The sequence below is a fragment of the Perca fluviatilis genome, chromosome 22 (assembly GCF_010015445.1).
Source record: "Perca fluviatilis chromosome 22, GENO_Pfluv_1.0, whole genome shotgun sequence".
Classification (NCBI taxonomy): domain Eukaryota; kingdom Metazoa; phylum Chordata; class Actinopteri; order Perciformes; family Percidae; genus Perca; species Perca fluviatilis.
Window position 1 is genome coordinate 14,638,858 of NC_053133.1, and position 12,764 is coordinate 14,651,621.

Sequence of the window (12,764 nt, forward strand, 5' to 3'; positions counted from 1 at the left end):
ACTTCCCTTTAAAGTGTGCTGGAGATTTTTATATAGAAGATCAATGATTGATGGAAATCTAATGATTTTTTCCCATCACCTTCAAATGGAGCGCTGATACACACCTGGACTAAGACACATCTACTGCTTCTGAGCAGATCCATTGTCTGTCATGCCATCATGCCTTTTTGCATGCACTGTATTTTCATAACCTGCTTGGTTCTTGGAAGACTGGAGTGTTTGTCTGAGAGGCTCTTTCTGTTTGTCTGTGTCTGAATGTGGACTGGCAGTGGAGTTATTTAGTGATTGAGAAAGTTAATAGAGAAGAGTGAAAGGGACAGAGAAAGGAAGTGAGTGAGTGCGTGCATGCGCCCCATCACATGCTGCTTTTATTTGTGGAGCAAAACTGAGAATGATTACTCAGACATGAGTTACACAGTGGTGAGCATGTGTGCAACAAGGTGTGATTTTAATAACGGTATATATTTATATATTCCCTATTTTTACGGATAAAGATCATCTTGGTTTATCTTTGGTTCAGAAAAGATAAAATGTGTACATCATATTCTTTATCAGATTTATGTTTTGGATGAATAGACCTAATTAGTTTGAGCTATAAATCATCTCATCTATAGCAACACACATTAATTCAAAACAGACAAACCCAAATTTGTGTATGTCTACGTAACGTTTGCTGAACAGCAGTCACTGTCACAGTAATGGAATATTGCACAGCATTTAGCTAAACTGCTAATCTAATGTTTACAGTAGCACATGTGAAAAAGGAATGCCTTTATTAATCCTGCAAGGGGAAATTCACATTTTACAAGAGTCATTAAGTCAGCGAACTGACACAGTAATGTGCCTTATACAGCAATATTTGTATAGTATAGTAATATTTCCAAGTTTGCTAATATTAGCTAACATTAGCCACCATAAGCTACTGGTCATACCAGACTAGGTAAGGCTGTTGCTGCAAACTGTGGCGCACATTGAATTGAGAAACGGTGTGTTTTCATTCTAATGAGTTCAACTTTTAATTTTAGGAAAGGAAGAATGTGTTATTTCTTATTTCTAAAGTTACTTAGGCCTGCTTTAAATCATTTCCACTATAAAGACCAGTTGATTTGACACTTAAATTGCATGTAGTCACCCTGCCTTTAGGTTACACTGTATATAGATTAGATGAACCTTGTTAAACTAAATGTGCATAAAAACAATATCACACAGAAGATTAAGCAAGCATCTCATTATTTTTTGCTGTGCATAATACAGTAAGCCATATTCCTGAGTAACTGGCATGTACAGTGAATGCAGCACCTTTCCAGCATGAATTACAAATTACACCCCTCCTGAGATTGTGCAAATGGAAAATATGACATAACTACTTTGTGTATTGTAGCAGAGATTTTAAGCAGCCTGTAGAGTTTTGATGACCTGCATGAAGCATAACCTGATAGTTTTGTGTTATTTGAGTGTGTGTGAAGTGTGGAGAGTTGGATCTCGCAAATCATGAGCGCAGGATCACTGTTGTGTGTGACATTAAAGGTTTACTGTAAATGTACAAAAGAATCTGCACAAGTTCATGTGGGTCAGAATCATGACTTCGCCTAAATTTACACGCCAACTTTCTTAAGCCAAGTTGCGTGTTATCTGTACACTTTTTGAGCTATCCGCGTGTATGTCTACGCTGTATAGAGCAGGCGTACAGATACATGCCACTTGGCGTGTTATCGCGAGAACAACGTGTTATGAGAAGAAAGCTACGATTGAGTTTAGGAAAAGAAGAACCGGTTGGGTTTAGAAAAAGAAGAACGGGGTTGGCTTTAGTAAAAGAAGAAAGCGACTGTTAAGTTTAGGAAAAGTCACGCGGGTCACACGCGGGACAAGGGAACGTCACACGGGGGACACGATCCCCGGTGTCCTGGGTGAAAGTCCTGTGTTTTACCCATCCTCCACCCCGACCAACATCCCTACGCGGATTATAGCCCTTTCATACTACTCGCTACGGCGTAAATTCACACGCAATCGCAAGGTAATGTAAGTGAATGGAGGCCAAACGGCGTTGATATACACGCTAAAAAGTGAGTATGCGTCTTGATAACACGCCAATAATGGCATACGAATTGGTGTGTCATACATACACCATTTCATGAGATCAGTCTGGTCAGACAGTGTTTTCCCTACCATTGTTTTGGGTGGGCGCGGCCCGGCGAATAGGCAACGCATTTTTCTGTTCACATTAATGGCGCATGTTAAAATCCGGTGCTAATATGGCACTGTTACTATTATGGCACCGGTGGCCGGTATCTACCAGACGGAATAGCAACTCTGATTTCAGTGCCTCATTACGGTGCCACCTAATTGTCTGCGCTGCTCTCTGATGGTCCAAAAAAGACATTAGGAAACTGAAACATCGCTGCACGTCACACTAGTAAACACTAATAACACGTTACACTTGACAGCAGGTAACGATAGCCTAGCATTAGCTACAGTAGTAACTGGATTAAACACCGTTAAAATGCTGATAGCTAAACGGTGTAAACGTGTGACTATTTCACTGTAGAGGATTCCAACAGCGGGACGTACAACCATTTGCCGCTAAAGCTATGAGCTAAAAGACACAAACTAGCACTGGTCACTGCTGCTGTAGACGGGACTAAATGTTGCGTTTAATTAAAACTGGTAATCCTCGTGGTGCATTCAAAGTTATAGTAAAATACCCTCTCTCTCATCTCTTTTTGTCTTTTAACAGCAATTTACTGGTGAAAGAAGTAATTATTGTTAAAAGTTGTTATTACTTTGTAAATAATCATTTAAATTCCCCCCTTTTTTGTGCTGATCCGAAAATCGATCCAATCCGTGACTCAAAACCGTGATCCGAACCGTGACTTTTGTGATCTGTTGCATTCCTATTTGAGAGGGATGGGAAATTATATTGCAAGCCATTATCTCATTGTTTCATTATTAAAATGTGTGGTATAGTAACATGAGAAATGAATTGCTCCAAATATAGGCAGTTTAAAATGTGGCAACCTTATTGTCAATTTCGCAAACCAATAGCTGATGCCTGGTTGCCAAGTCGGCAACCACTTTAAAAAGTTAGCGTTGAGCCCTGAAGTGTCACTATTTCTCTTAAATTAAACTACCGATGTACAGGAAACGACTTAATGACTGTGACTGAGCGTATTGGTATATATCATTTTGAGAGTTTCTGTTCTTATTTCTTGTTTCCCTCACCTGTGTCCTCTGATAATTGCTGACAGTACATTTTCACATCACTGTGCCGGCTCCAAAAAACAGAAGAAACAACAACAATCCCATAAGCAAAAGCTCTCTGTCTCGCCTGTGACTCACACAATCCTACGCCGCGTGTGCATGGAAACAAGGGTCGGTGTTAACTCTTATTGACACAGGATATTGCACCCATTTAGAAATTGTTAATATCCTCTTGCATACGGTGATCATACATCAACATACTGTACTATAACATTCCAGGTTGTGTCTGGGAGAGTTGAATGGTATCTACTGTATCTCTCAGTTCTGTCCAGCTGCTCAATCCAAACGCAATAACACCGCACAGATAGCAATCAGCTGAGGTATGTTATCTAGCCAGAACAGGCTTAACTTGGAAGATAGATAGGGAGGGCCTGTACTCTTTGCTGTGCTGGAATCAGAACTTCCATGTTGGAAATCCCATGTTAATGAAAACACTATCCTTGGCGGGTGGCTGGTGTTGATATTCATTCATTCAGTTCAGTTCCCAGGATTTCTCACACTTATACGTTGTTTGCTCTTCTCTCTTTCTCCACTTCCTTCTTTGGCTTTGTAGAAAAACCACTTCAAATGGTGCCGACTACACCTTGTACCCTGCCTGGCACTTTCTACCCTCTTTTTTTCTCCTCTTTTCCTGATCTCCTTTGCTGACTCTCATCTTTATGTATCAACATCAAACGCCTGATCTGGTACAAACGTTCAAAGACTCTAACAGTTTGTTTCCAACCTTCTTGTCATCGTCCCATTCATTTACTTTCTGTTTACTCTGGGATTTGCATTAGAAAATACATTTTGGGATAGCTAATCCCACCACGTTTGATTTCTGCGGCAGGGTGATGGCTTCCAGCTGCACTCTGCAGCATATTTGTGTGAAGAGCGACCTTCGAAAACAAGTTTTGTCTGTGGTATAAATCAGACCGTTAATGCTGTGCTGGCTTGGCCCACAGTCTCTCTGCTTACATGGTGGCCCTCTGTGTGCGTGTCGGTGTGTATGCCTGTGTCTGTGTGTGTTTGGCAAAACTGAGTGATGATGTTTTTACACCACAATCAAGCCCATTTGCAAACCTTTAAATCAAATACACTCAAGTGCCAGCACAGCATATTGCAAATTTGAATATGCAGCATAATCTTTTTTTCTTTTACTTGCTTTTGTTCTCTGTATTTTGATAGTATTTATCATATTTCATGTAATTCTCAACACTAGGCAGTGATAGCAGCTGTGTGCCAGCCCAGTCCCATCATGGGGAGATGGAGGGTGTGTTAACCTGGCACTTTGTTTTGAATCTAAACAGTTCTCTTTATTATCTGCACAATAGTGTCTGTAGAAACAGCTAGCCTGGCGCTGTCCAGAGGTAAAAAAAGAAAAAAAGATCTACCTTGGCAGCCTCACAGAAACGGTAAGACAAAGAGAAGGCAAAGAAAGAGTCTGACACATAACCACCGTAAAACCACAAATTATTATTTTTACACAGTTTTTTGTTGGTTTTGTACAGATTAAACAAACAATATACAATGTGTTAATTTGTAGAGATGTCCCGATCCCGATCGCAAGTTTTGGATCATTTCATCACACACCCTGCGCCACAAACACACCGCCAGACCACCTGGATGCCGGCACTTTCAAACCAAGATGGCGCGCGGCCACTCACCAGTGTCTGTCCAGAGAGTGTGTCGTAGCTTGCCAGCCCTTGGCAACGAGTTAAAAAGTCTGTCTTTCTTAGTCATCTGTTTTACAGAAGCGGATTACTCCAATCCTCCACACGTCTTCCGTGATTCCATGCTTACAGACTGTTATTCCCTGAAGCCGACATCGGAGTTAAACACGGGAAGAAAATCGAAGATTGACTAGTAAGCACTAAGTTTAGTTTTTGCTGATTGGGACATCCCTATTAATTAAGCTATGCTCACACCGCAAGTCTTAATGCCTAATTCGGATTTTTTGCTCAGATCCGTTTTTTATTTTTATTTTTTTTGGCTGTTCACATTACCTTTTTAAAATGTGACCTATCAGATTCCAGTGTGAACTGTTTGCGGTTTCAAACTGACCCGCATGCGCAAAAGAACAATAACAATGACATCAGACGCAGCACGCTGTTGCACTAAAGTTAGGGAGCTTATGGAGGAAGCATTTTTGCTTATTTTTCTAAATGTTTGTGTAATGGCAGCCATAACATTAATGAGCAGGTGCTGAGGAGGAGAAGAATGAAGAGAAAGAGAGACAAATTCACTACAGAGGTCTGTGTGACCGGACGACCGATTTGCACGTCAGGACCGCTACGGGCCTCCACCAGGGTTTGGTGCGCCCGACCCCGAGGGACCAGGATCCCACCTCAGCCGGCGCGCGGCGGCCATCACTTTCATTGCGCCATGGGCGACCCGCTGACTCGCGCGTGCGTTACGACTCCTTGGTCCGTGTTTCAAGACGGGTTGGTGGGTTGCCAATATCGCCGCAGACTCCTGATGCCTTTTACGTGAGCCGATCCCCGCCCTGGTGACGCGGTTGGGGCGCACTGAGGACAGTCCGCCCCTTGTTGACAATCGCACCGGGAGCAGGGGGCCCAGCCCCTCCAGGTGGGGGGAGAGGGTGCAACGAGGGTTACTGAGATAAAAGTTGCATCAAATCCGCCTTGGTTGTTCACACTGCAGCCACATTGAAAAAAATCACATCTGGGTCTAATTCAGGACCACATATAGCCTGACAAGCCAGACCCACATCAAGATGTTGGGTCTGGGAACTCACCATTGACAGGGCTCAATCCAAGGGGCGGGATAAACGGTTGTCTTTCAAATTCCCTCTGCACGCAATAGGATAGCGCTACAACCAGGCAGAGCAACGAAGAAGGTAGCGAAGCTAGTTGATAGATTAAACTTTTGCCGTATCCGGTCGGCAAAACTCCGAACACATCTTCCTTTTTTAAGAATGATTTCAGTGCCGTTCTTTTCTCAAAGAAAAGCTTAACTCCGCAGGTCTTCCAGAAGACCGCTGTTCCCAGCAGCAGCAGCAGCCATAAGACCGCCCACCGACTCTATACACGATGTGAATGGCCTGACTAGAGTTTGGTTTTTCCAGCTCGCAAGCCAACGGAGATTGCCTAGACCCCCTTGGCTGCAAAATAAATTTGCTGCCACTAGGGTGCATCTAGATATCTAGGCTAGACCACATGTGGAAGTGGCCTGAATCTGATTTGAAAAAATCAGATCTGGGCTAGATTTGAGTGTTCACACTACTTCTGAAGAAGTCTGACCTGGTCACTTGACCCCCAAAAAATTGGATTTGGGCCACTTTTGCCTGCAGTCTGAACATAACCTTAGTGAGTTTTAGAGGTGCTGGTAGGGGGAATTTTTTTGTCCTTTCAAAGACCCAGGCTAGCTTTTTCTCCCTGTTCCATTTTTTTTGCTGTGGCTGTAGAATGGCATCAATCTTCCTACCTAACTCTCAACAAGAAAGCAAATAGCGCATTTCCCAATGTGTTGAGCTATTTCCTCCTTAATACCTACAAAAGTGACTATAAAAGAGCAGGTCTCTTTTGTGTGCCACATCATTCTATTAAGAATAACAAGCTCTTTCTCCAGCTGTTGAAGAAGTGGGGTCTGTTATTCTGGTCATTTATTTTTAACATGTATTTCTCTAGAAAATCTATTTAATGATCCCAACTTCTCAATAATGAACTGGCTTCCTTAGAACTCACTTTATCTCATTGTCTGTGATCCGGGCAAAGTGTTCTAAAAGTTTTTTTTAGAGTGGCAGCTTTGTTTGCCCTTAACCTCCTGCCATTAGGAGAAGTGAAAGGTATATTAACAGAGTTCTTTAAACAGTCGTGACCCCTGATGTCCCCACTGAAGTGGCTCAGCTTGGACCTCTAATTGCTTCTCACCAACAATGACAGTGTTCCTCAGCTTGTTTACTATAGTAAAGTCAAAGTTATTTCCGTGCTCTGATTCTTCACAGCCTACACTCCGGTTAGTCTGGAATCAAGCTCATAGTCCTGTCCAGTGCTTGTGTTCTGTGGTTTTAACTGGAGTAACATGACAACAAACCTAATAAGTGTTTGTTTTTGCAGTTACCTTGACAGCATTGTGTAACACAGTGCTAATGATATGGACTTTTACATGTAATTTATGTCCGTTGTGTATTTCTGCATGTATTTGCGTGTGTCCCTTCATGTCTGTTTAGGTTTCTGTTTGTGAGTGTGCACATGCATATTTGTGCACTTAACATAAATTAAGGCATGGCTGCATGCACACTATGACTGTGATTGCTTTAGTTTGTGCATGTTCATGTTTGTTCAAATAAAGAGGAGCCATCCATGCTTTAGAAGCCAGATGTCAGAGTTCGTTCCACGTTAGTGCCGCCGATCAATCGCAGGCCTTACGTAACTCTCCTACTTCTTTGTCTCTAAAGGAAGTGGATTAGAGGCTGTTTTCTGAGTTGGGACCTGGGATGATTAGTTAGGCCTATTTTAGAATGCATGCACTCACATATGCATACAAACATGCACTCAAAACAGACATCCTGGATGGGAGAATAGACACTTTGTTTTGAGGTGATGCTCGTTATTTCAGTTTCCGTTAAATCATCGCAATCAATAATGTTTCATCACAAGCCACCAAGACAGCAAGACCTCCAGGTGACGTTGGGTAGTCTGCCAAATTTTCTGTTTTAACCAGAATTTGGCTGGTGGCTGGAGCAAGTCATGTTTATTTATGTAGTCCAATATCACATACGATGTGTCAAAGGTCATTAGAGGTTTACAACAGCATGTAGTCCAGACCCAGCTCAAGATCTCTTAGACAATGAGGAAAAATAAAAGAAAGTAAGGAAACAAGATTAAGAGTCTACAGCCATGCTAGATGCTCTGTGAGCCTGTTCTTACACATAGCTGTGCCTTGAACTAAATGCTAACAAGCTACTGACAATGCTAACATGTTAATGTTTTGCAGGTATAATGTTTACAATTTTCGACATCTTATTTTAAGCGTGTTATATTGCTAACATTTGCTAATTAGCACTAACTAGAAAGTACAGCTGAGGCTGTTTGGAGGTATTTCGTCATACCCCAAAATATTGGACAAATTAAACTTTTGACCTGATGATGTCACTAGAGGGAAAGTTAAGGGATACACTCGCAGACAATGTGCAACGTTGGAAATTACTAAACATTTTATATATCCAAGCATAGGTCTGAGAGACTGAGAGAGAGCGTCTGTTTCCTCCAGCGCCATCGAAGGGCCTCACCCTCGGTTGGAGGCCTGACAGCTCGCAATAGATGAACCAAGCGAAGTTCCCGCTGATCAGACAGCATTATTACACCATACATCACAGACTCCGAGCCAAAGGCCTTTATATTGCCTACATGAACCAGCATACTGCACAATTACATACGCACACACGCACACAAAGATTCATATCTTTTCAAGCACAGTTCTGTACGTATTCAAACACAGTTTGAAGATTATTGCAGAAGCTGTAAGTATTTTCATCGCAGTCTTTCATTTTCAAACTTCCGAAATAGGATTCTTGTTCCTAAACAATTATATTCTTACCCCTAAAAACTCCCCCTTCTCTGTTTTTTCCTCTCCTCTCCTCTCTCGCTCTCGCTCTTTCTTTCTATCTTTCTCTCTCTCCTTAATGTTGAAGTCTGAAGGATTTATTGGAGATTAAGTTTTCAGAGAAGGCTTTTTACACAGCTCACTTTACTACATTCATCATTCATACACATAACAGATAGCATTCCACAATTTATCATTGTGGGCCCATCTCCTTATCAGCTCTGTGTGTGTGCACATACACATCCGTACGTGTGTGTCTTCTCACCTACTGTACATAACGTAACATGTTTGTGCGTATCTCTGCATGCACATGTTCATATCTCTGTGTGTTTGTGTATGTTCTGATGGGCCTGTGTCTTAATGGGAAGACATCCATGTCTCTGGCTGGCCTGAACACACACACACACACACACACACACACACTTTTCCACATATGTTCATAACTCATTCAGAGAGACACACACAACTTGCTCTGGAAGCTTTCAGTCACAGACGATATACAGTGGCTTGTGTGTGTGCATAAGCTTACACACAAGTTTGTGTATAGCCAGCGAATTGTAGGCTAGGTAAGATGAAACTTCCAGTGAACAGAGTTAATATGCACAAAGGAAAATACACAAACAGACACACATTTTTGTGTTGTGACTTACATTTTCTGTTCATTTAAACAAAGGTAATAACTTAAAACTCCTCAGCCAACAAAAATACACCGAGACAAACCAACACCCACATGGTATATAAATTCAACAGATGCTGATATCGAAATGTTTTCAACACATTTTTCTATAATATTAGCTGTTGTGGAAATTATATGTTGATCTACAAACATATGTAAAATAGATTTATGCATCATGATTATGGTGTTCATTTTGTTTATTTTGGCTGTAACACATTCCACACATTATGCTTGACTTATCTGAGGAGTTTAAAGTACAGTCCTTTTGTTCAGAAGTAGCTCAAAGCTCTGTTATGTTCATAGCTATATTCTTCTCATACCTGTTGACTTACTTATTTCGTTTGCTTATTGATGTGTAAAAGCATTTTGAATCAGCAATATCCTCTCTCTCTCTCTCTCTCTCTCTCTCGCTTTCTCTTTTTCTCTCTCTCTCTCTCTCTCGTTCCTTCTGTCCTTTGTGTTTCTGCATCTGTCAGATATTTCTCTTCTCTCAATTATTTATGCCTTTTATTAACATGCCTGCAGCTGTCCCTGGCATAAGTAGGCCAGGCAAACACAAACACGCACTCGTACACAGACATACACATGCAAATACACACATGTTCACAGAGTGCGAGCCAGTGAGAAGTAGGGCAGATAAGCAGGCAGTATTACCAAAGCCCTTGGATCTCAGGAGCAGACTGTCCCAGAGGAGCATCATGTCATAACAGTCCTGATTGCACAGCATTTAGGAATGCCTGCAGAGTTAACCTTTCAATGATCAGGGGTCGCCAGTGATGTCATCACTACCCCCTCGGATACCCCCCCCCCCTTAATCTCACATACACACCCTTACATTCATTCCCCTCCATTGCCATCTCTGTATGGTGTGGAGTAATTGTCCACAAATGCTCTATGGTGGCAATTAGACATGCAAGATTTACTCTCAAGCCAACCACTTCTAAGAACACAAGACTGTATCCCACTGAAAACTTGAGATGCTTCAGTCCCCTTGTCTTTTTTGCTTTGATTGATCTTTTCCTGTATTTATATACTTTTGGGGTAACTCAGTTTGCCTACCTTTGCCCTCTCCTCCAGGTGCAGTACAGTGATGCGCAGAGTGGTAAGGATTTTGTGACCTATCTGACCCTCTCCCCTGTGCAAATGACTTTCCACGGCACCGGGAGCACCCTTCAAGCCAGCCATGACCAGGTAGGTGTGTGTGTGTGGGTGTGGGTGTGGGTGTGGGGGGGGGGATTGGGTGGGTTTGGGTGAGTGTCACACCTGTTGAATGCTCTTTTGAGGACACAATGTAGTGATTTTAGTCAGCTGGTTTTAGCATTAACTGGTCATAGCAGCCAATCTAAGAATCGTCAGATGTACAGGTCTCATCAAATTGATTGGTTGTTGCATGAAGCTGGTTGCAAACACTTCATAAACTTTTGGGTATATATATCCATGATGCACACAATTTTTAGCAGCCAAAAAGTTGAAAAAGATTTACACCAATCTTGATGCTTCGATAAATTGGCAACTTTACATAAATAATATGAAAAATATCTAATAACTGTTTGTTGTCAATGCCATTTTTTTTCCCTTACATGAATTTAAAATAACACATTTAAAATAAACATTGTGTAATAAAGATTTATATTTAGGTAAAGATATTTTGCAGTTAAATATACTTTATTATTATTGATGGCAGTTGTGTAAAAATAACAAACATTAATTGACTATTGACTAAATGATTCTGACTAATTGTAAATGAAAACACATAAAACTTAATTGAGAAAATTAGATGTCAAATATACATTAAAATGCTGTCAATAAATCATTTATTGCTGCAGTTTACGGCTCTGCAGTTTCTTTTTGCCAGCAGAGTAAACAGTGAGGCCGATATTTCTGTGAGAACACAATAATGGCTGATAATATCAGCCGGGCTCTACTCTTTAGGTTCTGCTTATCTTGGTTTAGTGAAGTGTAGCATGTAAAAACCTGAAAAAACTTGCGGCGTTCCCCTCTTTATCTCTCCCTCCCTCTCTAGTTTTCTCACTCACTCTCTCGCGTACTCCCCATATTCAGAAGGAGGCTCTTTGTCTTGTGTTGCCCAAGCAGAAAACCAGTTGCTTACATTCTATCATCTAAACATAGGACGCCCCTTTATTCAGTAGTCTTCAAAGCTTTAATAAAGGGCCCGAGCCCGGCCCTGAAAGGGACAGCTGACAGGGGGCTAGTGCCGCCACCACTAACTGAGAGCCAATATAGGCCAGGCAGGTCTGCGTCCTCGGGACCTGTTGTTGCCAGGAGCACTGGGGCATGACCGACTGTTAGAGAAGGCCTTTCTTTTTCTCTTCTCAGTACAGTGAGGAGTACGACCACAAAGGGAGAACCTAACAATAAGGGGTCACCCTCAGCAGCCCCCAAACCCAACACTTGTTGAACAAAGTAGGTCTGAAGGCGTCACATTTGGTCGACTTTGTCATAATGGTGCGTGGGCACTGGCGGCTGTGAGGGGTGCCCGTTGTTGACACACTAATAAGGCCTGTAGAGTTACCTGTAGGTTGATAAAATAGGTTCCCTCGTGTGCTGGAGAATCTCAGGGATCCTGTTGCACACATTCAAATCGATCGGGCATGTCTCTGTTCACTGGAGATCCACGTTTCCTATTCCACATGTTGGCCTTGGCACCCATACACACAAACACACACCTTACACCTGTATCTGTGTAGTTAGACATTGTAAATCTAATGAGAATGAGCAAGGGATCTCTTGACTAAGAAGGGATAAAACCTTTCCTGGAGACTGCCTCTGTTTCTGTACACACACACACATACACACACACAGTAATGCTTGGTGAGTCCAGTGTGTTTGATTACAGACATCTCTGTGGAAATGTTCTGCTGTGTTATCTGCGGAGTCATGGAGGTTTATGTCAGGTAGACCAAAGCAATTGATAAAGATCAACAGCTAAAGGAAATCCTCTCCACACCTCTCTGCCCATGATGTATGAAGGAACGATGTATAGGATATGAGCTGCAGTTATGGATGAATGGCTGTGGAAATTAGTTAATTATTTACAGTTGGCAAAACAGCACTTAATGAAAAATTCGTTCTGGATGATTTATTACTGTTGGAAACCTTGTGGGGTTGGATTTACAGTTTTGTGACTCTTTGCTGTTTGCAAACACACAACAGACATTAGTGTCGTCCATATGTTTATGAATGACTTCTGTGTTTCTGATTGTTCTAATAGTTTTATTGTGTATTGTAGTTTTGTCTTTATTTGGCAACATGAGCAATTCTT

General features: G+C 41.8%; 1 protein-coding gene across 1 annotated transcript in view; it reads left to right on the plus strand.

Annotated features, from left to right (window-relative positions):
• stau2 (staufen double-stranded RNA binding protein 2) overlaps positions 1-12,764 on the plus strand; it is a 98,410-nt gene that overhangs the window by 57,799 nt on the left and 27,847 nt on the right. Inside the window, exon 13 of the mRNA XM_039790126.1 lies at positions 10,559-10,672. Within this exon, the coding sequence (XP_039646060.1) occupies positions 10,559-10,672 (114 nt within the window). The remainder of the gene's footprint in view (positions 1-10,558; positions 10,673-12,764) is intronic.